Genomic DNA, 26,353 nt, shown 5'->3' on the forward strand with positions numbered 1-26,353 from the left:
AATATTTTATTTATTATCAAATGTATACCTAAGTCAGAATTCTGAAAATGATTAACAAGAGGTAACAGGAGGTTAATGTAGTCAGATCTCCAGGAAATTTTCCACTATGCACAGTGGGGGTTATATTTTTGCCTTTGAAACTAGGTATTTTTACATTGTACTTGAATTTCCAACAGATTATAAGTGAACAGCACTTATATGGAAAGTGCTCAGGAGAAAAATTAATAACGAGAAGACAACAGAAGTCCCACTGGGATGAGGGACACCACCACTGGAAGCTGAGTTCTTTTCTATAGTGTGTTGAATCCAGTCCATATAAGAAGTTACTCTGGTGTAGACTCCGGGTCGGTTGGGTTCAGAACAACCTACCCCAAAGCTCACAATGCCAGCTAGAAACCACGTACCATTCACCTTGCAGGCCAGGGGTCCCCCAGAGTCACCCTAAAAAGAAAGTCAGGGGTTAACTAGGAACACTCTTCCAGTAAGTAAAACCTAAGGAAATAATGTGCATTTTGAGTTTAAATTTAAGCAGATGAGACAAATGTGGCTATTTACCAGTTCTTCTTAATGTTATTTAGCCAAGCCTTTTCCATTACTGAAAAGCGGGAAATAATAATGGTGGAAACAATCTTGTGGGGAATCAATGTTGTATCTTAAAGGTCTTTGATATGGGTTTGAAGGCTAGCTAAGGATATTGTCCACATGCTTAGAAGCCTTTGCTGCTCTGCTTTCAGTAATTCGTGACATCACTGGAGACATACTGAAGAAAATTTCCTTTCTGCTTTGTTGCACCATCTGCCTCAGAAGGAGTATGCAAAACCGAAACTTTGGATAAATTGTTTTATGGGACGAAATACACTGCCATTAAGAATGTACTGCAAGAACAGTGCATTCTTTAGACTGAGAAGCTGTAGTTTAAAGTCAACCTTCATCACATAACTTATCAAATTTACTTTAGGCTGTCATTATTCTAAGACATGTTATCAACAGGAAACAAAATGAAACAATTCTGCCATTATCTACTTAGAGGAAGAATGAAATAAAGAAAAATGTTTAAAGTAATTGTTCATTGTTAAAAAAATTTGGAGGGGGAACTAGATTAGTCTTATTTTAAATGGGTAGTTACAAGAATACTGTATATGTGCAAAAATGTGTTATTGTTGTTAAAATCCTCATAGTTTAGGAATTGAATAAATAAACAAAATTATTAAAAAATATATTGGGGGGAGGAGCAGGTAAAGACTTAATGACCTGAAAGCATGCTCACTGATCACACAACACTATAGACAGGAGGGGAAAAATGGATTGGTGGAATGGATCTAAACAAAAGCACATCTACAGCAATTTACTGCACTAACTTAGTTTTTCTTGTAAATACAGAAAACCTTTTGCTTCTTAGTTGTAATAAATTGCTATTTTCATGCATTTAGCCAACTAAGGATCAACAATTGGCCGGTGTAAGCAGCCATTTCTTTTATCAAAGGCCGTATTCAAGAAATACGGTAGCTCATTTCTGGGGCCTCACTGAAAGAAATAGGAGGCTTGGCAAAAAAAAAAAGTGGACAGTTCAGACTGAAATTAATGCTACAGTATCAGTCTTTCAGTTGTATTAAGTTGCTTATTTCCATTTTCATGTCCAGCATTGCTGCTACTTGTCAATTGTTAACTGTCAATCATAGTTACTCATATTACTGGTAAACCCTGACTTACAAACTGAAGACCTGTTTTTATTATGATCGCTATGATTCATGGTCAATATTAAGATTCCAGTGATTTCTTTTTCCATCATATATTACTTGGATAACCAGTTTGGTATAGTAATCAACGTAGAAATTGGGAGACCATGAGTTCTAGTTCTGCTTGCGCAAAAAGCCAGGTGGGTAACCATGGGTCAGTCACTTTCTCTCAGCCCTAGGAAGGAGGTAATTGCAAGCCACTTCTGAAGAACCTTGCCAAGTAAACTGCAGGGACTAATAGGCAGTCTCCAAAAATTGGGCATTATTGAATGGAAGAAAATATTAATTTGCTGGATTCACACATTTCACTCAGCATGGTTATATAATAAATTGCAATGGCCTAGTTCCCAGAACATGCTGTAAGGTAAAGGTAAAGGTTCCCCCGCACATGCGTGCTAGTTGTTTCCAACTCTAGGGGCTGGTGCTCATCTCCGTTTCAAAGCCGAAGAGCCAGCGCTTGTCCGAGGACGTCTCCGTGGTCATGTGGCCGGCATGACTAGATGCCAAAGGCGCATGGAACGCTGTTACCTTCCCACCGTAGTGATCCCTATTTTTCTACTTGCATTTTTACGTGCTTTCGAACTGCTAGGTTGGCAGAAGCTGGGACGAGTAACAGGCGCTCACTCTGTTACGCGGCACTCAGGATTCAACCTGCCAAACTGCCAACCTTCTGATCGACAAGCTCAGCATCCTAACCCACTGAGCCACCGCGTCCCTTCAAGAACATGCTGTAACTCACGATAAACAAGCAAATTCTATATGTAATATCTGCTACAAGTCATAATTGGTCCATGGCTCTTATCCCCTATTTTTACCTGGCAAGAATCTTTCTTTCCTTCTGGATATCCAGCACAGATCATGTCATCGTAGATTAGCCTATAGTCTTTTGGCAGAACTTCAGTATCTGTGTCTGAGCTGCTGGAGTCATTATGGTACATTTCATCACACTTATCAACATCTAGGATTGGCATTTCCAATTTCTGCAAAATCCGAGTGACGAAAGAGGCTGGTGCAAAAAAAAGGGAGATTCTGAGACTGAACATCGGCTTTTAAACATTTAAGGGTGGAGTCGTCCTCTGTGTGCTTTTAAAGATCAAAGGAGTAAGTGGAAGTATCTGTGATGTTTTAATCTATGAGCCTCATTTTAAATGTCTCCCAACTCCTCCAGTCCATCTACCAAATGTTTGGGCTCCACACCCTTTGCAATAATGTCTTTGCACCAACATCTACATTCTTGATGCCACTAAGTGGCTGATTAAAAAACAAACAAATACTGCAACTGCAAAAATAATGGGTGTAATTAACTCTGTTATGAGGACTGTAAGTCATGGGTTACATGTGCCATAGAACTCATTTATTACAGAGCCAGCCAAATCATGGCATCACAATTCATTGTCAAATCACTACTGCAAAAATAATATTTTTACAGCAATAAGCAATAATATAAATTTGTTAACCCTCCATAAAGTTTCACGCAGCTTAATGCCTTCAAAACATGGGGGGGGGAAAATCCTCCACCCCCAAATGGAGACCACATTCCTTATGTCTTACAGAAGCCTAACTTATGCACTTGATTTAAGAAGACCCCACCTCTTTCTTACCATCTGGATAAAGGTCCCCCCAGCCAGTGACCCAGCATATCATCCCTGCAGGGAAAGGTTCAGGATCAGCAACAGTGGATAAGCAGACAGGCAAGATGGTTCGGGAGAAATGGACAGGCTCCTCTAGTTTCACCAACGCAATATCAGCACTCAGCCCAACTCCAGCATAGTATGGATGTACTACAATCAGGCTTACAGCAGATGAGACCATGGTGGATGCTGGTTTGGGGAGTTCGTACTCCCCCAGATGCACTCGATACTTAGATGTAACTAGTGGCCTATGGGAGCCAAGGGGGAAAAATCAGTCTTCTATAATCCTTGCTCAGCTTTGAAACTCAACAGGAAATCTGGGGCTCTCAAGTGAAGGTGCTTCAGGCAATGTGTTTACCATGTAGTTGCTCTGTCTCATTCATGGAGCATCATGGAGGGCAACATTTATATATTTATGCCATCAAATCAAATCTTTATTATGATCAGTGAGCATAAGGAGGGAGGGGTACAGTCAAAGTCGAAATTCAGATTTCTAAGATTGGCCCTTCAAGTCTCAAAATGTATCTCTAATGCCACCGAGACTAGAGACAGGCCTCATGAAAGTAGAGACTAGATGTGAGCAAATGTACTCAAACTATCTCTTTTTTCCCTTGGCCTTGACTTATGAGGCATGACTTTCAGTCCTCGTGGAAAAAGGCAATGGCCACTAAAATCTCATCCTTAGGCTTCTCCTCAGTCTTCTATTCAGCGTGGGATACAATCAGGCCAAAGCGCTCATTAAACAGTGTGTGACAGAAACAGAGCAACAACTGGATTTAGCCAGGTCTCCAACCTTTTATTGTCATTGAATCCAACAGGCCTTTCCTATCACATATTTTATTTATTTATTTATTTATTTATTTATTAGATTTCTATACCGCCCTATTCCCAAAGGACTCAGGGCGGTTTACAGGGCAAAGTTAAAAACAGTTAAAACAGTACAAAAGTTAGAATACAGTTAAAATTAAAATAGAATTATATAACATTAGCCCAAATTTAAAATTTAATTCAACTAGCCTCAAAGAGCCTAACTACTAGAGGCCATTAGTTGTCATGCACTTCTCTCAGCTGTCTTTTGAGGCCGATACAGGAAGAGAGACAATGCCCTGTGACTCTGATGATCCTTAAATGAATCTGCACTCATCAAACAAACGCCACAGTCATTAAGTGAATCATATTTTAGATTTTGATGTATTTTTATGCTTTTTAATTGGCTATATGCCTCCCTCCTGGGTTTTGATCCTAATATTTGATTATATTCTTGTTATCTTCATATAGCTGCCCGATCAGCTACATAGCAGGGGAGGATCTAATGCTAATGCTATCTTCATAAGAGCAAGATAAAGTTGGTCCACTGCCAAATTTTTTAACTTAGTTGAATTGCCATTGTTCCCTAGTGCTATAACTCCGTCTTCAATTACTGATTCCCTTAAAGAAGAGAAATTGGCTGAGATACAGTCTCTTTAATGCAAATCTGCTACTTACCCGTCAAAGCAATGAGCAGCTGTCACCACCCACTGGGAGGAAATGAGGCTTCCACCACACACGTGGAGTCTGTTTTCTCGTATGCTGACCTGCCATGGCCATTCCCCATCTTCAGCATTCTTCCCACCGACAATTCGAGGGGAATGTACTTTGGGGCGCCCACAGACTATAAAAGAAAAAAGAGAAATGTGAGAAGTAGATGAGAACTGTAGGAAATTTTTGAGATATTACGGTTGATGCTATTGCTTTTCTATAACCAATACAGCCAATCTTCTCATAATTCAGCAAACATATTATTGTTGTTGTTGTTGTTAATCATTGCACAGTCAACCAGATGTTCAGACTGGATTTGGCACTTTTGTCTACCTATTTATTTATTTATTGAATTTGTATACCGCCCTATTTCCGTAGGACTCAGGGCGGTTTATGGGGCAGTTAAAACCATAACATACAGACTTCCGGTGGTGACGCGACGCTGAAGACAGCCATTTCTAGGCTGTCTGCTCCGCGGCTTTGTAGAACCGCCGAAAACAGCACCGATCAGCTGTTTATGCAGTTCGGAAGCCCCCTCCTCGGGAGAAGAGGAGGGGGTGAGTACCCAGGTAGGGGTTGAGCTCTCCGGGGCCGCCTGAGCTTTAAGTTCGGGCGGCTGAAGGATTGAGCCCCCCTGAAGCCTGGGTTTGCTCCGGGCTGCGCAGCGTTTCTGCCCCGTGTTTTTGGGTACAGAACAAAGCGTTAGCAACCACCCCTGCCAGCAGAAAGGACTTTGGAGTGTGAAGACGCAGGCAGAGCGATACAGGAGATCAAGGTGAAAGTGGATTTTTGTTCTCTAGCTCAATGGATTTGATAGACTCTGAAAGTGAAAGTGCGTAGCAAGTGAAAGTGGGGGAAGATGGCAGCTAAATCTTCCAAAGTTCTCAGGAGTGCGGGGGCTTCCCCGGTGCAACAGTCCTCGCTGCAAGCTTTATTGCCTCCTGCACCTGCTCCAGCACTGACAGTTAAAGACTTACAGGATGCTTTGGAAAAGCATTCACAACAAATAGCAGATATTATAGATGAAAAGATGGATGAAAAGCTGGAGGAGAAGTTCACAGAAATGAGGGCAGACATCTTGCCTGCACTTCAAGGTATGGCTTTATGTATTGAACGCTTGGACGAAAGAATGGAAGATCTTAGCCAAAATAATTCCAGATTAGAAGCAAAAGTGTTAGAGACTGAAAATGTGGTGGATAAAATGGACAGCGACTTGACCTTGGTCCAGTACCACCAGATGGAGTTTGCTATCAGAATCAGAGGCTTAAAAGAGAACCCTAAAGAAGATTTGAAGCAGATAGTCTCTGAAGCTTTGGAAGGGGTACTGGGACAGTCAGCAGCTGAAATTGTGGGAAATATAGACAAAATCTTTCGTGTGAATTCATGGATTGCAAGGCAAAGGAAGTTACCTAGAGATGTGGTTGTTTACTTCACAAAGAGAGCAATTAGGAATGAAGTTATCCAAGTTTCTTATGATACTAAGCTTGTGGTTGCTGAACAAGAAGTTTTGGTTCTAAAAGAGATCCCTCCAAGAATTTTAAGGAGAAGGAAAGATTTTGCTTTTCTGGCACAGGAACTTAAGAGACGTGATATCAAGTTTACATGGGAGATACCAGTGGGTATGGTGGTGATGCATGAAGGTACGAGACATCGTCTTGTCACAGTGATGCAGGCACGTGATTTTTACAGCAATGTTTTAAAAGCAACCCCTTTACCACTTTTGGAATCTACAAAGAAGAATGGCGAGGGAAAGCCTCAAGATGCTGAAGGAATAACGCAGGCAGATGAGAAAGCTACTGGAGTGGATCAAATTACAGTTTCATCGGAAGATGCCAGAGATCAGAGGATGACGGGTGCTGCCTTGAGACGAGCGAGACGAGAGCAAGAGCAGGATCAACAGAAAGTTATGGAACCTTCAAAGCGTACCTATAGCGAAGCTGTGGGAGGGGCGCGGCCTAAGGAAGTTAAGGGACTCCTGGCAGACGTGTTCCAGAAGCTTCGGGTCGCTAAGGATGGCGATTAAGTTTCTAACCTGGAATGTTAATGGCTTAAACTCACCACAGAAGAGAAAGAAAATTTTTCAATACTTAAAACAATTTAAGACTGATGTTATTTGCTTACAAGAAACACATATTAGGGCTATGGACCAAAAGTACCTATTGAACTCTAGATTGGGTACACAATTTATTGCTTCTGCAATGAATAAGAAGAATGGAGTGGTTATTTATGTCAAGAATACTATGACAGCGGAGTTAATAGAAGCAGACAAACAAGGAAGATATGTTATAATAGATTTGTTGTTAGAAGGCAAAAAAACGCTTTTGGTTGGACTGTATGCTCCTAATCAACAACAAGCTGATTTTTATAGTTCATTACACAGTAAAACCATAACATACAAAAATTAAAATCAATTTAAAAAATTAATTAAATTCAAGCCCCAAAAGTAAATCTAAAACCCAACTAAAATTAAAAACCCCTCAGTCTGGGCCAAAAAGCTCGAAGAGCCAAGTTTTCAGGTCCCGGCGAAATGAGCGAAGGTCAGGGGCAGTCCTAAGTTCCGTAGGTAGTTGGTTCCATAGGTCAGGCACACCCATAGAGAACACCCTTCCCCTGGGAATAACCCGTCGGCATTCATTAACCGGCAGTACCGAGAAGGCCCTCCCTGTGGGAGCGCACAGGACAATGGGAAGATGATGCCAGCAGCAGGTGTTCCCTTAGATAGTCCGGACCCAAGCCATTTAGGGCTTTATAGGTCATTACCAGCACCTTGAATCTCACCCGGAGGGCAACCGGAAGCCAATGCAGCTCACGGAGAAGAGGTGTTACATGGGAGTATCGGGAAGCTCCTATCACAACTCGCGTGGCTGCATTCTGCACCAGTTGAAGCCTCTGAGTGGTCCTCAAGGGCAGCCCCATGTAGAGGGCATTGCAGTAGTCTAACCGGGAGGTCACGAGCACATGAGTGACTGTGCGTAGGGCATCTCGGTCCAGATAGGGCCGCAACTGGAGCACCAGGCGAACCTGGGCAAAAGCCCCCCTGGTCACGGCTCCTATATGATCTTCAAAACTGAGCCGTGAATCCAAGAGGACACCCACGTTGCGAGCCCTATCAACGGGGGGTAACACCTCACCCCCTATTGTTAATGATGGAAAAAGCTGGTCAGTCTGAGATGCCAGAATGAACAGCCACTCAGTCTTGGCAGGATTGAGACAAAGCCTGTTTCTCCCCATCCAAACCCGGACTGCCTCCAAGCAACGGGACATCACGGTGAGGGCATCACTGGGTTGGGTCCAGTGATGCCCTTGAGTCCTTAGAAAGGACCTCTGGGATAGGCAGATCTGGAAGTTTGATGGTGTTACAGATATTGCAGCAGGATGGAAGCTGTTCCTAGTAAGGCCACCTTTTGCAGTTGACTGATGGCAAATTTTCAAATGCCAATGGTGTTCAAGTGGTGCTCCAGTTGTTTTGGGATTGCACCCAAGGTGCCTATTACTATTGGTACCACCCTTGTTTGCCTTTGCCACAGTCTTTCTATTACTATTTGTAGGTCTTTGTATTTTGTTATCTTCTCCAGTTCTTTCTCGTCTATTCTGCTGTCTCCAGGCACTGCCATGTCCACTATCCAGACTTTTTTGTCTTTTTATTGACAATTGTTAAGTCCAGGGTGTTATGTTGCAGTTGCTGTTGTTGTTGTTGTTGTTGTTATTGATCATCGCAGTCAGCCAGATGTTCAGACTGGATTTGGCACTTTTGTCTACCTATTGAGTCCTTACCAAGGACCTGGGATAGGCAGATGTGGATGTTTGATGGTATTACAGATATTGTCGCAGGATGGAAGCAGTTCCTAGTAAGGCCACCTTTTGCAAGTGACTAATGGTGAATTTGTCAATGCCAATGGTGTTCAGGTAGTGCTCCAGTTGTTTTGGGATTGCACCAAAGGCACCTATTACTATTGGTACTACCCTTGCTTGCCTTTGCCACAGTCATTCTATTTCTATTTGTAGGTCTTTGCATTTTGTTATCTTCTCCAGTTCTTTCTCTTCTCTTCTGCTGTCTCCAGGCACTGCCACATCCACCATCCAGATTTTTTTGTCTTTTTTATCGACAATTGTCAAGTCTGGGGTGTTATGTAGCAGGTGCTTGTCTGTATTGTTGTTGTTGTTGTTGTTATGTGAAGCCACAAGCTATTTGGATGAGTGAAAATAACATATTATAAGTTTGCTTCAAATTCTTATTCTTTTATCCATGATTGATAAATAGATGATATTTTTCACTTTCTGTTTCAAAATATAGCTGGAACAGAAGATCTAAGATTTAAATGCTGAGTGTTTTCATTTCAATTCAATCCTAAAGCATATTATAAAGGTAAAGGTAAAGGTTCCCCCACACATGCGTGCTAGTCGTTTCCGACTCTAGCGGTACTCATCTCCATTTCAAAGCCAAAGAGCCAGCACTTGTCCGAGGACATTTCCATGGTCATGTGGCCGGCATGACTAGATGCCAAAGGCGCACAGAATGCTGTTACCTTCCCACCGTAGTGGTCCCTATTTTTCTTCTTGCATTCTTACGTGCTTTCGAACTGCTAGGTGGGCAGAAGCTGGGACGAATAACAGGCGCTCACTCTGCTACGCGGCACTCAGGATTCGACCTGCCAAACTGCTGACCTTCTGATCGACAAGCTCAGCGTCCTAACCCACTGAGCCACCGCGTCCCACTATTATTATAGGTAAATTATTATAGGTAAAGCAAATTATAGGGAAAGCTTATTCCTGATCATTTCACAGGCACATCCAGACAGTTTCAGGGGTAAAATATGAAAATGGATAGCAATTGTCTTTTGCTTTTTTTCATCTTCCCAGTTCCTGACAGTTTTCCATCCAAATAATAAGCTGGTCCTATTCCACTTAGGTGGACACCCTACATATTGTAGTGAATTTGTAATCAGATGGTGGAAGCATGAAATGATTAGAATGAATCAACAAAATTAAAGGATTGTGATTAGTTACAGCATGTGATGGAGTAGTGTCAAGCACCAGGAAAAGCAGGAGATCCAGACATTTCAAATGGGTATAAAGATTTATTATGAGCTTGAGCTCTCTACAAGAATCTGAACTACTAAAGGCCAAGGGAAATTAGCAGGAGATAAGAGTAGAAGGAATTCAAGGTGGGCTGGACTTGGATCCCTTGTGGACACGAAGGGACTCATGACTGATGACACATTTGACTCCTCCCTCAGGCTCAGCCTGGTTATCTCTTACAGGTAGCAAGAGCTAAGGATACTTGTTAGGGTGAGGAAAGATATCCCAGATATATAGATAAGAAAAATGATTACTAGGAAGGCATACGAGAATAGCAGTAGATTAATGAGCACATACAGTAATACAAATATGTTAAATATGTACCTGAATATGTTATCATTTATTGATAATCAGCAGGAAAACCTTTGCTTATAGGTACAAAAGAAAAATAGGGGCTTTCCAATTAATTTTATAATGATAGAATACCTGGGGTCTACACACATTTTTAAAGAAATGGTTAGACACTAATAGACAAACTAATATCTCCTCCAGATATTTAGACAACTCTTTTAATCACTAGCCATTCCATTAGTTGGGAATGAGGGAAAATATATTTAAAGGGTACCAAATTATCTACTGATATTTAAAAACATTTTGTGTTTGCCTAGCCAGGTGTCATATATTTTCTACTTTAGTTGTTGTTGACAACTGCCATACATTTACAGAGTAGGATGAGTCATAACTAAAGGTAATTACATTGAAACAAATTATATCTAAAACTAGATAGAAAGAAAGAACTGTAGAAAGAATGTGGGTAGATGGGTGTTGATCAAGCAACAATAAATAGATGGAGGCAGCAACTAAATTTTGCTAATTACAGTTCCTATTATTCCTAATTATCATAGCCAATTATAAGGAATGCTGGAATTTCTGTTGAAATTTCTACTGGAGTTCAGCTATATTCATAGGTTCTATGCCATGCATAATCTACAGAAATGTAAACAGTGGAATTAAATGAAGAGTAGCATTTATACAAGAGAGAAAGGGGGAAGATGTGTGTATATATGTGTGTGTTATCTACCTAGCTCTCCGGGATGTTTATTAATATGCATAAAAGGCCCATAAAATACACAGTATCCATGTACAACTTGCCTACAGAGGGATTTTTCTCATCCATGTACAACTGATGTGCCCAATGGAAGTCTGCAGGCCCCACGCTATACTGCATTTGCAAGTATGTACATTTTTAATCTCTCTCTCTCTCTCTCTCTCTCTCTCTCTCTCTCTCTCTATATATATATATATATATATATATATATATATATATATATATATATATATATATACATACATACATATACACACACACACACACTCTTCTGTCTCATGACTATTTCTGCACTATATTGAAGCATATGCATTCTATAAATGCTCATCTTGAAAATGAGTAAGTTTTTGCACCAAGTGGACCATCACAGATGGTTGGAAAAAGGAGGCTCAAATATGTATGGATTTCCTACTAAACTAAAGAAACCTTTATAAACTTCCACAGTTTCTAAATTTCCGGGCCATAACCTAAAACTTATGATAAGAAAGAAATATTTTAAACAGTGTAAATAGAGAAGTGTCCACGTTCAAATTTATATATGTAAGGGTTTATTTATAAGTCTGAAAATTATTCCTTATGTTACATATTATGTTAGCTATGAATACATTGAAAGAAAGAAAGAAAGAAAGAAAGAAAGAAAGAAAGAAAGAAAGAAAGAAAGAAAGAAAGAAAGAAAGAAAGAAAACCTTTATTGTCATTTTTTACTGTGGGCACAATTGCACACATTAAAAATGAAATTTAGTTGCTTGCCCTCAAAGTATACACATACATAACACACATTTAAACATACTATATACAAGATATGTATAGACCTACACCCTTACATATAAGCAGTAGTGGGATTCAAATATGTGAACATATTCTCTGTGTGGATGCTGCTTCTGGAAGTCCATTCTGGGCCTGGGCAACAAAAAATTAGCTACCGGTTCTGCCAAAGTGGTGCAAACTGTCTGAATCCCACCACTGCATATAAGTAACATATAAATATTAATCACTGCCATCTTGAATACATAATGGAAGGAGGAAGCTTTAGATATTAAATATGATGCATAAAGTATAACATATTAAAATAAATCATGGGTATAGTGGGGCTATAGTACAACCATATCTAGCCTTTTCCTGAACCCGCTGGGAAACTCACGTTGCTAGAATGTGTGTATTACTGACAACAGAAATCCTGGATGTGTGTATGAGTGAATTATTGCTGATGAATACCAAGTGGAATATTAGTGACCATAAGAAATGCAATGGATTGCATTTTTCATGGAGTCATGGAACAGGGAGTAAAAATGTGAAGTTATTGACAAGACCGGGGCAAGATGTACCATACATATGGATTCATAGTAAAAAAGCTGGGTATAAAGAAAAGAGTGGAATGAACCCAGACCCCTGTAGTGTGAGATGACTCTTGTTGGAGCAGGGGACATCCTGAGTCTGTTTCCCAGCCCACTCTAACATGGCCTGATCACCTGTGTGGACAGTGTATGTGAGTATTGTGTGAATGTGTAGCCTACTTGGGCAATAATACTTACAGCAACTTGAGTAGCCTTGTTGGGCATAGTTCTTTGAATAGCCTTGTTGGGCATAGTTCTTTGAATAGCCTTGTTGGGCACAATAACCTCAATAGCCTTGTTGGGCATAGATATCTGAATAGCCTTGTTGGGCATAGTTAACTGAATAGCCTTGTTGGACACAATAACCTGAATAGCCTTGTTGGGCACAGTAACCTGAAAAGCCTTGTCAGGCGTAGTTATTTGAATATGGGCATAGCTTATTCTAATAAGATAACTTTGAAATTAGACAAGTATGTGTACACATATAAAAGAAATAATTAAGCTTAGTTGCAAACTTGCTTTGCTTTTTGTCTGAATAACACAAGAATAAAACATCTATTGGAAAACTCTATTTTGAGAGGCTTGAACTCAATTTTATGACATTATCCCTTCTCTAGGCTTTCCCTTCCCCATTATTAGGTTGACTATCCTTTACTCGGAGTGTGTTCTTACCTTTTTGAGCATCAGTGTGTTCCACACCTAAAAAACAGAATACCGTAAATAAAGTCAAAGAGACGGAATGAAAAACCATTACTATTAGTAGATAGAGATCAGGAGTTAGATTACCAAAAAACACTAGGTCAATATTTTTACTTCCCAGAATACACTATCAACAACAGCAAGATTGCTATCCTTGTGGGGGGGGAAGAATTATAATCACTTTTATTATAAAACAGCTGAATAATAATTCTTTAGGAGAGTGGTTCTCAACTTTTTCTTTATCACGGACCCCCCCCCTTAAATACCTTTTGTGGGCACAGGCTATAGTCACAGACCCCCAAGACATTGCACATCTTCAGAGGTCCGTGGACCACAGGTTGAGAACCACTGCTTTAGGAGCTATGGCAGCCACGTGTAAAATGGACCACGTGTAAAATGTTTAACTGGGTCAGTTAAAGACCTAGTAGTCATAATTATACAAGAAGATAAGGTTAGCTAGTGCTAACGTTTGTTTGTTTTTTAGTGGCTTTGGGTTATGAAAACCCAGATTTGGTTAGCTTGTTATGCAAAGCCAGAGAAGTTGTTAAATCTGTAAACAGATTAAGCATCTTCTATGAAGGCTCTCTGCATGTGTAACCAGCTCATCTGTGACATAACACTATGTTGAGCTATTTCTTTGTTAATGAACTCAATTTTTTATTATTTTACATTGTCACTTCTCCTCTTACCATTTCCTTTCTCAACAATATCTGTAGGTATTTCTAATCCATGCTACAAACCTTTTAGTTGTTTTTGATCCAAAAGGCTAACATGAAAGATCAGATGGCATGGGTTTACATTCTATCAAAAGCCTGCAGAGATTTTTCCCAAACTGGATTCCTAGGGATATGTAACTGAGTCTAGGCCTGAAATATGGCACATAAGACCAATTTGGTAAAAGAGATGCTACTAAGAAAATTCCTTGGTCAGTAACTGCAATAGATCTTTCTCTGAAGACTGATAAGCAGCAAATCTGATCTCTCTAACATATTGTCATAGGAATATGGGAAGAGAACAATAGAAATGGGAAGAGAACAATAACCCAAACCTCTTTTGAACCCACATACACACAATCTATTTCAGTCTAGTAATTGGTCAATTGCAAAATACATCAAAGTGATTGTTATGTAATGGCTACAGGGAGACAAAATAAAACCCATCTGCATTCCAAGTGTAGAAATCTAGATATATACGCACATTCCTTACAAAGCTGGATTACTACCTGTATCTGACAATTGAAATACAGCATTTTTTTCCTTAACATAATCAGAAGGAAAGCAATACTTGCTAGATGTTTCAGCTTCCATGCTCCAGATTTCCTGGTTCTAATGCACTGCAAGAATCCATGTTTCCCATTTTTCCCAGAAAGCAATGCTTCAAATGTCTCAGGTTTTAAAACTCATCCCACATCCCTTGCTGTAGCTCACCAATTTTTCAGATTTCTCCCAAATATTGTCATCTTTCTCTCCATCTGCTCAGAGAACCTACTGGTTTAGCATCTTTACTTTTCAATAGAGGATTTGGTGGCTCAAATGGAACAGAGGCTGTGTCCGCATTCCCCAACACTAATATATACTACTATACAAAATACCTATACACCCTCTCACACATTCACACAGAGAGAATGAGCACTTTCTGTCCTGGCTACCCACCTTTCAGCAACAGAAACAGAAACACAATCTGGGAGCAACAGAGACACAACATTGTCCAGGACTAGCAGCATTCAGTCATCCAGCCCTAGTGCAGATCAGGTATAGAGGAACAGCACATTGGACTGTGATGTTCAAGTCAAGCACCTTGCAGACTTGCAGAGGACCAAAGGAGCAATCTCTTGAATGTTGCTCAATATGAAGCAGACTGCCAAAGAGACCTGAGCAGGTGTGTATGTCCTTCTCTCACTCCACCCCCAGCTTTTCAGTGGGGCAAGTTGAGCAACCTACTCACAGGCCGGAAATCAAGTATCCTAACTATTCTATCTCCACCTCTGGGTGGGGTGAAATGCTGTAAGTAATTTGGAGTAATATGAACAATTATCTTATAGCAATCTGCTGTTGAAGGTAAGATAAAAAGCTGTATCTCTTACAATTTCTACTTCAAGAATTAGTGTTATACTGTTTTCAGGCACCATGGAGGGTGCTGATAACGTTTTTAATTCCTGGAAGATGTAGTCTAGGTGTGCGTAGAACTTGCAAACTCAAAGATGAACAGGATCCAATCTGGGTCAGTCACTAGGACCAGAGGTTTAATCTTCCGAGCTTTTAGACTCGTGCTAGAGCCCATCCTCAGGGGACTTCTATCTCACCAGAAGGTGTGATACACGTGGGACACATATATTTGCCTTAACTTGTTAAAGATGAACAATCTATTCCTAGAAAACCTATCCCTTTTTAAGTTCAAGTCATAATGAGGCATGGTAACATGGCACTAACACCTAATTCAGATATCATACTAAGCAATAATTAGTTGGGACTCTATAATAATTAAGCTATCATTTATAGACCACAAAAACTGAGTTCATACAACCAAGCCAACGTTCCATGAAATATTAAGCTTCTGGCATGTGTTCCATGTGTTCCATGAAATATTAAGCTTCTGGTATATGGGCTAAGCTGGGCTGAAAGAAAATAACTTGACTGAATTTCCTATATCTGTCAGCCCTGTGAGGTAGGCCAGACCTGGAAATAGGCACTTTTTATTAAAGGGTATAATAACAGAAACTTGCAAACCTGACAAGAGATTCTATCTCCCCCTCTTACACCAATGAAACTCAAGACAGAACAAATCTTGAATTTCCTTCTTAACTCTTCCTCCTTTTCAGTTGATGTTATATAATGCATACCTTCTTCAATGCTATCAATATTACCATGTCAGAGGGTAGATTTGAATTTGGGTCTCTTCAGTCTGTTACCTGCACAAATGTTTTTCCAACTTGGCAACTTAAGATTTGTGGACTTCAAATCCTAGAATTCCCCAACCTACCTGTTATAGGAATGTAGCTGAAGGTATCTTTGACCATGAATAGTTGTGTCCTCTTCTTCGTTAAATGGAGGGTAGCAGCTGGCTTGCATATCACAGATTGTCCATAGCTTAAATCTCTCTGTAACTACCAACTCAGTAATGACCTTTACAAAGCATTATTTTCTCAGCCTCAATTATTTCACTTCAGCCCTGTTTGTAATATAATATCCTATAAGCTTTGCTATCAAAGAATTGGATAACCTATTGGAATGAGTCTTAATATTCTTTAAATTCAATTATTAGACTTATCATACTCTAGAACAGAGAACAGAGGTAAGCTGAATTTAAGCTTGCTGAATAGATTTCTCTTTATTAGAATACTACAGAAACATAAAATATGAATTAGGTAAGCAAACACAAACTAAGAATCAAGGAACACACTCAAATGATCCTTTGAGTAATTTTTTATCCAGGAATGAGTTTTTGTTTTTGTTTTGAGCACTGAATTCATGGTCTTTTTCTAACACAGAGATCATTTAGTTTTGCTCAGTTGCCAATTTTAAAACTTTTATTCATAAAACATGAAACTCAGTCAACTGAACACTCAAATTGACTGGCACTAATGGTTGACACGGGCTGCAGCAAACATCCTAGGTATCAACCAGGTATCTCCTTAAAATGTAAGATGTTCCGAGTAGAGCAGTTTTTTGTAGCTTTGCTGGAGTTATTGCAGGAAGTTGCAATCTCTTGATGTGTTTTGTAAAGTTTTTGGACATGGTTCCCAGTGCCCCGATGACAATGGGTATCACTGTTACGCATTTCATCCATAATCGCGTAGTTTCGATGGCCAGGTCGCGGTATTTCATAATTTTTTTCAATTCTTTTTCTTCAACTCTGCCATCTCCTGGTACAGCAATATCAATCAGCTGTATGCTTCGGTTCTCTACAACTGTGATATCTGGCGTGTTGTGTTCCAAATGACGATCTGTCTGTATTTGGAAGTCCCACAAGATCTTCACCCTCTCATTCTCGACAACTTTTTCCACCCTATGTTCCCACGACTTTTCAGACATAGGCAAGTCATATTTTTTACACAATGCCCAGTGGATTCGTTTAGCAACTCGGTCATGTCTAGCTTTGTAATCAGTTTGCACGATTTTGCTGCACTCACATATTAAATGTGAAACAGTTTCAGCTTTGTTGTTGCAAAGTCCGCAATTTGGATTGTCAGTAGATTTTTGTATATTTGCTTTCATGGCATTAGTTTGTAGTGCTTGTTCTTGAGCAGCCAGTATTAAACCTTCTGTTTCTTTCTTGATGGTTCCCATCTTAAGCCATGCCATGTCAAGTTGTTATCACATTTTCCTTCAATGTTTTTCAAATGTTGTCCATGCAAAGCTTTGGTTTTCCATCTATTTAATCTATCATCTAGCCGTTTTTCCTTATATTCTGCCTTTGTTTCTGTTATTTTGATAATGCTCTCTGTTTTCACAGCCTGCAGCAATTTTTCTGTACTTTGATTCACATATTCATTCAAACTTCATTTTTCTTCTTCTACAATTTGGTGGATTTGCATTAGCCCTCTGCCCCCTATTCTTCTTGGCAGGTACAATCTGTCGATGTCACTTCGTGGATGTAGAGCATGGTGCATGTTCAAAAGTTTACGTGTTTTCCAGTCTAGGTGTTCCAATTCGGCAAATGTCCAGTTGATAATTCCAGCTGGGTAGCGTATCACTGGGACTGCCCATGTATTAATGGCTTTAATTATATTTCCACCATTCAGCTTTGATTTTAGTATTTTGCACTCTTCTGATGTATTCCTTTTGTGTTGACTCTTTGACTTTTCCATTCAAGATGTTATCTGCTTCCAATATGCCTAGGTATTTGTAACCATCATCCTTTGCTAATGCTTTCATTGTTGTTGTTATTATTGTTGTTGTTATTATTGTAAAAATAAAGAAGAAGAAGAAGAAGAAGAAGAAGAAGAAGAAGAAGAAGAAGAAGAAGAAGAAGAAGAAGAAGAAGAAGAAGAAGAAGAAGAAGAAGAAGTAGAAGTTGGAAGGGACCTTGGAGGTCATCTAGTCCAACCCCCTGCTTAGGCAGGAAACCCTATACCATTTCAGGCAAATGGCTGTCCAGTCTCTTCTTAAAAACCTCCAGTGTTGGAGCATTCACCACCTCTGGAGGCAGGTTGTTCCACTGGTTAATTGTTCTAACTGTCAGTAAGTTTTTCCTTAGTTCTAGGTTGCTTTTCTCCTTGACTAGTTTCCATCTGTTGCTTCTTGTCCTGCTTTCAGGTGCTTTGGAGAATAGTTTGATTCCCTCTTCTTTGTGGCAGCCTCTAAGATATTGGAACACTGCTATCATGTCACCCCTCACCCTTCTCTTCATTAAACTACACATACCCAACTCCAGCAACCATTCCCGATATGTTTTAGCCTCCAGTCCCCCAATCATCTTTGTTGCTCTTTATTTATAAAAATAAATAAAGCTCTGCTCAGAACGTGACCTGCAAACTACCTAGAATTTCAAACTTGGCTGCTAGTTTACAGTATTGTGGATAAAGCCAGATCAACCAATAAGCAGACTCCTTGATATTACATTTTTAGGTTAGGGTTATGTCATCTCTAACTAAGATTTGAAGGTAATTAGCTGGCTCCTAGGGTTCTGGCTCTGTAGCCTAAAAAATCTAACAATATTTGGTAAAGCAAAACTTTTATTTTTTTCCTTCAAGAAAATAAGACCTTCTACCTTAGGAGAAGGTAAATAAATATGCCCCAAATGGCATATTTATATATTATATATTATCCAATAACATATGTAAATGTTCACAATTCACACCATAATTCATACCAGAAGACAATGGGTTTTTTCTATACCATAATTCATAAAAAGTAGTAATCTTTTAACCACATACTATCTGCCCCTTTCCCCCTTACTTCCTCTGACTCTGAGTTATATTTCTAGACCTTGCTTAAATGACTACTTGAAGCTCAAGAGTTCACTAACAGTTCAATCAATTCAGACCATTCATGACCACTATCTAATTATTATAAATGTGGATATTTCCACCCATCCTTTACCAGAATTAGTTTTCTGTTTCTTTCACTTAAATCAACAGCACAGAGTTACTATGCATCATTACCCAAAAACTATCTTGAAATCACTGTTCCTCCAATGCAATGTAAATAAAAATTCAATTTCCATTCTGTTCCCTCCCTATCCTAACTGACCTCCCAGGAGAGCAACCAAAATCCAAAGCACTGGAAGAGCAGGTTTCCCATCAACAGTGCTGCTAATTTGGAACATTAGCACCATGCCGACAGTGCACATTGAAAAGTCTATGAGTCATATCAGCACGCAGCCAAAAACTGTCAGCATAAATTATACAGAAAGACATTAACATCCGAGTTGGTTTATGTTCTTGAAACTATATCATTCTTGCGACACATATAATAAACTGTTTATATACATTTTCTGTTCAATTTTATTTCAAGGAATGATTTACTCATTTAGGAACATAAAAACCCAGTGAGGTTCTAGTAAATGTTTAAGACTTGGCTCTGCCAGCATCGTTGCTACTCTGTGTTGTATCGTTAGCCATAGGCACGGAAGCTCAGTTCAGCTCTTCTACTGACTCACAAAATTCCAGAAAATTTAACAAATTTAATTCATGATCTGATGCAAACCGACACTGCACCCTCAACGATTTGCATTCTGTGATATCAAAAATCACTGGGCCCTGGCAGAGTGGCCCACAAAACTATAAGAGCCCTGCTGGATAAAACCATTAGTTCATCCAGCCTGTCTAAACACTTAGTAACCACTAATCCCAGCCATGTAGAGATCTGTCTAGTGCCATTTTAAAACCACTCAAATCAGCTGTCATTATCACAATTATGACTAGCAAATTCCACAGTTTAATTACAGTACTCTAAGTGCTGTGTGAAAAAATATTTTCTTTGTTCAAAAAGCATTTGATTTCAGCTAGATGACCCATGACCCTCTGTGTCATCCTTTCAGGGATACTTCCTTACCTAAACAGAGAAACTGAATGACCACTTGGCAGGCAAAAAAGCAGTGGGGGTAGGAGCAACTTTTGACTTCCTGCAAGTTTTCCCATTGACTTTGTTTATTGGAAGCTGGCAAGAACATCAGAAATCATGGTATCTTGAACTGTGGATGACCACAGTGATACTGCAGTAGCCACATGTTTGTGAATACAACTGGTGTGAAGATCCTTGAAATTTCAATTATATGGGAATGGGACCTGGATTTTGTACATATTTAAATCATAGGACTTGAGATATCTTGATTCAAAAATGTTTAAACTACAATTCACTGTTTGGGCTCAAAAGACAGGAGAGTTTTGATAGCAGATAGATTTCAGTTTGAAATTCCCAAAAAACCTTAACAATGTTTTGTTGTAGCAATAAAGGAATTGACCACTGTACCTATTACTTTTTTAAAGCTTTGCTGTACTATGGAAAAGTTCAGTTTTATTCTCCATTAGTCATTGACTATGATAGGCTAAGAATGATGGGAGCAGAAGCCACATTGAAGGCACCAACCTAGGAAAGGCAATTTTATAAACTGTGGTTTGATTTCTAATACGATTCTAGGAATGGATTATAATTATTGAAGTAAGATTTATGGAATAAGCTATTCACACAATATTTAGCCATAAACAAAAGTCAGTTGCTGTCAGGTGGTGCCTAAATTGAAAAAAATAAATACACCAATATTTATAAAGCAAAATAATGTGTTCATAGATATCAAACCATAGTTTGTTTTACTCATTAATTTAATATGGATGAGCTCAGTCAATGGTTTATTCCATTAGTTCAACTTTTGCAGAGCCCTGATTTCAATGTCTCATAGAAAATAGCCAAAGAGAGCTATTATTATATAATTTGTTTGAGTTTGGCTTAGCATCTTGTGTGAACTTACAGTTTAGTATTTGCAAAACTACACTTTGGTTAAACAGCTGCCTGCCACAGGAAGTAAGATGGTGGTGCAAAAACCTTACTAATCTGGTTTGAAAGCTAAGCATGCCATGTTAAAAGCTAATATCTAAGGAATCTCCTGAGTTTCTATCTGTTTCTTTAGTACTGTCAGTACTTTTAACTACATAATTATTGTAATTTGATGATATTTTTCTCTCCTGCTATAGACTGATTCTGTAATCTTAATCTTGTGGGTTTTATTCTTTACTGGTACACAGCTGCCTTCTAAAACCAATGCTTCAATATCAAAAAGAGCTGATGCACTTTCTCATATGTGTACATTTTAAGCTCACAATCGTACCATGCTTTTATAATAGGGCTGAGAAGAAATTCTGCAGGGACCATACAAATTCATGGGGCTATGATAAACCAGGGCTAGCCCAAAACTGTTGTCACATTAAAGACAAGACAGCATCTTCTTCCATTACAGATACAGAGCCTGATAAACTACTAGCTGAATCCTATTTTAGTGATGGAGAAAGAGGATGCTCAAAACTCAAGAGAAAAGGACATACTCTAATTCAGCTATATTACAATTTTAAAAAGAAGAAAAGAGAAGAGGATGATTAGCATCAAGGTGGATGCACTTGATTAGAATGGTAATGGGTGTGGAAGATCTCAAGGTCCAAACTGGAAACAGATCATCCTGGAAAAGGTGTATGAGGCTACTAAAAATCAACACCATCTTGAAGTCAATAGTTTAAAAAACAAGGTAGTAGTGGGCACAACAGGTTGAATTTGCACAATCATTAACCTACATATGGTTTCTTTGATTGTTAAGATGTTCTATGAGCTATTTTCCAACTGAACTTGCTTACAGTGCCAAACTAATATTAAACCAATTTTATTGACTTTCCTTATTTTGATGACATGTGTGAAGCCTGATTCTATCACACATCTGTACAAATTCTCAGGAATGTTTGATTATGGGAGGCCAGCTTTCATCTAGCATTCTGACACAATGGTGTAGGTCTTTAGCATCATTAAGGATTCCAAAGGCATCTACATACCATTCTCTATTCTCTCCATGGACCAAGACGCTGACATGACATGGCAACTTTCATCACACATGTCCATCTTATCTCCAGCCCATGAGTTAATGAAGTTCAAATCAGATTTAGTTAAAGTAGCATTTTGTATCAATGTGCAGGATTTTGTATTCAAGGAGGAAAGATGTCAGCAAAATTATTTTATGCTTAAAAATTGAAAGGTTAGACACTTCACACAATGGAGGAATGGTTGATGAAGATGATGGAACTTGCAGAGATGGCAAGAGATAACTTTTTTGATTAAAGAAAAGACAATTCCTGTATTTATGGCTGACTTGGAAACCCCTAATAGACTTCTTGCATGAAACAGGAAAAAATGCAGTTATGATTTGATGATTTAAAGTTGGATAACAGAAAAATGTAGGTATTTTGTAGTCATAATCACACTTGTATTTGCTGCAAAGGAAATCGGAAACTTCTTGTTTCTTTTTCTTCTTTATCCCTTCTGCACTTTTTTCTCTCTCTCCTTGTTCTGCTTATTCTGTATCCATTTCTGTTAATTTTTATGTTCTTTATATTAAAAAAGATGAAAAGATGCTTCAGAACACATCTGTCAGCAACTGTCAGCAACTCCATAAAACCAAAAGTGCCTTTTTCCTGGGATTCCACTGCTACGAAAAATCATGCCATTCTGTAAATGAGGCCACTGCTTTAACAAGTTGCTGACAGACACAACCTGAGTGTCCCTGTCTACTTCCTCGCCCTTCAAATCCAGTGTTGCACAAACCCCTTATTCTGTCACAGTCTAGGTGCATTCTCAAAGTGGGCAAATGTGCTTATTTAAGAAACAAAAAAGGTAACTGTAGTAACTTCATTTATTTATTCAATTTCTGTAGCTTCCCATCTCAATCAATGATTCTGGGTGGCTTAAAATTCAAAAAATATAAAGCTAAAGGCCAAGGTTTCCCTTGTCCAGTTGTGCATGACTCTAGGGAATGGCACTCATCTCTGTTTCTTAGCTGAGAGAGGCAATGTTGCCCAAAGACATTTCCATGGTCATGTAGCCAGAATGATTATACACTGAGGATCATACAATACTGTTACCTTCCCACCAAAGTGGTACCTATTTATCTACTCACGTTCGCCTGCTTTCGAACTGCTAAGTGGGCAGGAGCTGGGGCAAGGACGGGAGTTCAAACCATCGCACAGCATTCAGGTCTCAATCCCAGGCTGTCAGCTTTCCAGCTGATAGGCTCAGCATCTTTAACTGCTGAGCCATCTCACATCCTTCAAAAAGATATTACAATCCAAATATTAAAACATTTTAAAATAATAAAAATAGAAACATCCAAATAAATATACATAGCAGCCAAGATACTTGGCAAGTTAACAGTACAGCCAGGAAACTGGGCCCTTATCACTTTCAGCACCCCAGGTATGGGAACATAGTCAGATTTTTAGGCTTACAAAAGACTAACAGGGTTGGGGCCATTCTAATCTCTGAAGCAAGGATGTTCCATAGATCAGGGGACACTCTGGGAAAAGACCATCTTCCAGTCCCTGCCAGTCTACACTCTTTGGCTGACAGGATCTGCAGCATGCCCATCCTGCTAGATGTGTTCGGATGGGTAGACTCTTCAAGAAAGGAGATCCTTCAGATTGCAATTTGAAACAGTTGCAGTCAATGGAAGACTCAGACTGGTTACTGGACACCAGTTGTCATGCTGACTCAGAGATGGTGGAGGCTATGGCCTGCCATATAAAAATAAAAGATTGTAGAAGCAGGAGGGAGGAAGAAAGAGGATGTGGAATTCTAAGCCGCCCACGGTCAATGATTGAAATGGGTGGCATTCCTGTCTTCATTAAACATCTGTACAGGCAGAAATCAGGGCATAGTTATTTTAGCGCCCAAATTTCATTTTAAAGGTAAACTCACCTGGGCATTGTGCCTGCTGAAAGATTGAGTTTATCCAGATCTTTGAACTATCCATATTTTTTTGCTGCAAAGTCATGTCCGACCCATTGCGACCCTATGGACAACATTCCTCCAGGCCTTCCTGTCCTCTACCATCTTCTGAGTCCATTTAAGCTCACGCCTACTGCCTCAGTGACTCCATCCATCCACCTCATTCTCTGTCGTCCCATTCTTCTCTTGCCCTCAACCTTTCCCAGCATTAGGCTATTCTCCAGTGAGTCCTTCCTTCTCATTAGGTGGCCAAAGTATTTGAGTTTTAGCTTCAGGATCTGGCCTTCTAAAGAGCAGTCAGGATTGATCTCCTCTAGGACTGACCGGTTTCACCTTGCAGTCCAAGGGACTCACAGGAGTCTTCTCCAGCACCACAGTTCTAAGGCCTCAATTCTTTGGCGCTCAGCCTTTTTTATGCTCTTATAGGATACCCGATTTTTGGTCACTTGTAACATATAGGTGAAGTCTGTTCTAACAACAGGTCTGTTGGGGAGCGGAAATATGCCCGGAACAGATTATCCAACTCCAGGCATCATTTCAAACATTGTACGCAGCAGCATCAGTAGTTGGTTTAGGCAAGCGGAATGTGTTATACACAGAAATGCACACCCAACAAGAACTATACAAGTCAAACTGCACCTTCGGTGGATTATTAGCAGATTATCGCGCGGCTACGAAGTTCTGAAAGATCCAGTTCGTGCAAGCGGTAGGCGGGATTAATCTTCCTTCCCCCTTCAGCGAAATTCCTCGCTGAACAAAAACTGAAGTTACAGGACCCACTGCTTGAGGAAGACTGAATCTCCGTTTCGCTCTGGGTAAATAACGTGGTAGATTTTGGGCTTCACCTGCTCCCAAATCCTGACAGCAAAGCCTGTGAATGATTATGGGAGCTGTCATCCAGACGTCTTTGCAGCAGGGCCGAGGATCGTCAAATATGGGAATTGCGGGATATCGGTTGCACGTCTTCCTTACCAAAGCGAGAGGGAGAGAGAGAGAGAGAGAGAGAATAAGACCCTCTGGGGAGGTTGCAGAGCCCCTGGAGGAGAAAAAAAAATGGCACAACAGGAACGAATCCAAAAGGGCGGAGGCAGCGACACGACCAAAAGGTCTTCTCCGCTGCTCCATTGGTTCCCGTCACACGCAACTTTCGGACCGAGCAAGGTTAGGATCGCGCTGATTGGAGCTTGCTTGGTCGAAGAATCTACGTATTCTATGGCGTTCTTTAGTGAGAGGAGGCCTTAACGGGGAATTCCCCGGAAAGTTTTACTTTCGCTCTTGTTTCAGGGAAGTGGGACGCGCAGCTTCCCATCTTTGAAGGCAGGTAGGCCAAGCTCCGTTGGAAGAGAGAGTTTCCCTTCCCTTTTCTAACATACCTTTTATTTCTTCCAAGGTTACTTTCTGTCCTGTTGCTTTTGCATTTTGTATCTTTAGAGAACCAAAAGCACATTTGCTTCTCCATCTGTTTGAGGAATTTTTTATTTATTTATTTTAATTCCATTTATATCCCGCCCTTCTCCGAAGACTCAGGGCGGCTTACAAGCTTAGCAGTAGCCTTCATTCTATGTATATGCCTGCTTATTAGGGCTTTCACACAAACCCCAAGCGGCATTATTACAAGTCAGCTTATTGCCCCCAACAATCTGGGTCCTCATTTTACCTACCTCGGAAGGATGGAAGGCTGAGTCAACCTTGAGCCTGGTGGGATGCGAACCTGCACTAATTGCAGGCAGCTGGTGTCCTGTTTCCCGAATCACAACTGACAGCTTTCTTCTCCTACTTTAGGTCCCTTCAATAAACAGGGGAAAAAAATAGGCTCTATGCTAAATGTTCTTTGTTCCCTACCTGGAAAGATGTGTTAGACTCCATATTTCCAGACAGTGTTGATGGAGATCAGTGCTTTTTTTGTAAAAGAAAAAGGTGCAGGAACTTACACACGTCATAAACCCTCCTTGCCTACCCTACAAGGTTCCATCCAAAAAAGGTGCTGGAACTCCGTTCTGAGCGTTCTATGACAAAAAAAGCCCTGATGGAGATGGAAAAGTTGTTCCATAGTCCAACATTCTTGAATCCAGGCTAATTGGGAAAGGGTGTTCTGTATCAATGGCATTGTTACAAATCTTGTAAGGATTTTTGACATAGTGACCCCCACGTAGACATCAGAGTTCCTACCAGATAAGTCAAGAGCCCCATTCATAAAAATAAAAGTGATTGCAAAGCTCTCAGATTTATCCCACTAAGCTTCAGGAGAAAACTACCTGAGCTTGAATAATATATAAAATAATTTTTGATATGTTTTGATTCATTCATTGACCACTGATCCATCTGCCTTCATGTATTTTAATTCTTACAATAGACCTGAAATGAGAAAAACCAAATGCTAACTTTTCCT

General features: G+C 39.8%; 2 protein-coding genes across 7 annotated transcripts in view; one reads left to right on the top strand and one right to left on the bottom strand.

The window, feature by feature from the left end:
* On the bottom strand, positions 1 to 25,435 carry LOC310650327 (serine protease 27-like). Of its 6 annotated transcripts, XM_083379224.1 has the most exons (8): positions 25,338 to 25,409; positions 24,604 to 24,927; positions 23,138 to 23,285; positions 13,019 to 13,045; positions 4,853 to 5,018; positions 3,338 to 3,615; positions 2,552 to 2,742; positions 1 to 441 (listed from the first exon to the last, which is right to left on the bottom strand). In XM_083379224.1, the coding sequence occupies exons 3-8, from the start codon at positions 23,208 to 23,210 to the stop codon at positions 178 to 180; spliced, it is 999 nt and encodes a 332-aa protein (XP_083235350.1). In that variant the 5' UTR covers positions 23,211 to 23,285; positions 24,604 to 24,927; positions 25,338 to 25,409; the 3' UTR covers positions 1 to 177. The 6 variants fall into 6 exon arrangements, with proteins under 6 accessions (XP_083235350.1, XP_083235348.1, XP_083235349.1 ...); XM_083379222.1 differs by lacking the exon at positions 23,138 to 23,285 and having other exon boundaries at positions 24,810 to 25,000; positions 25,338 to 25,435; XM_083379223.1 differs by lacking the exon at positions 25,338 to 25,409 and having other exon boundaries at positions 24,604 to 25,092.
* Positions 25,246 to 26,353, top strand: part of LOC310650320 (von Willebrand factor A domain-containing protein 5A-like) — a 25,862-nt gene continuing 24,754 nt past the window's right edge. The window contains exon 1 of the mRNA XM_083379209.1: positions 25,246 to 25,285. The gene's annotated coding sequence lies outside the window, so the exon portion shown is untranslated. The remainder of the gene's footprint in view (positions 25,286 to 26,353) is intronic.

The sequence above is a fragment of the Vipera ursinii genome (assembly GCF_947247035.1).
Source record: "Vipera ursinii genome assembly, chromosome: Z".
Lineage (NCBI taxonomy): Eukaryota > Metazoa > Chordata > Lepidosauria > Squamata > Viperidae > Vipera > Vipera ursinii.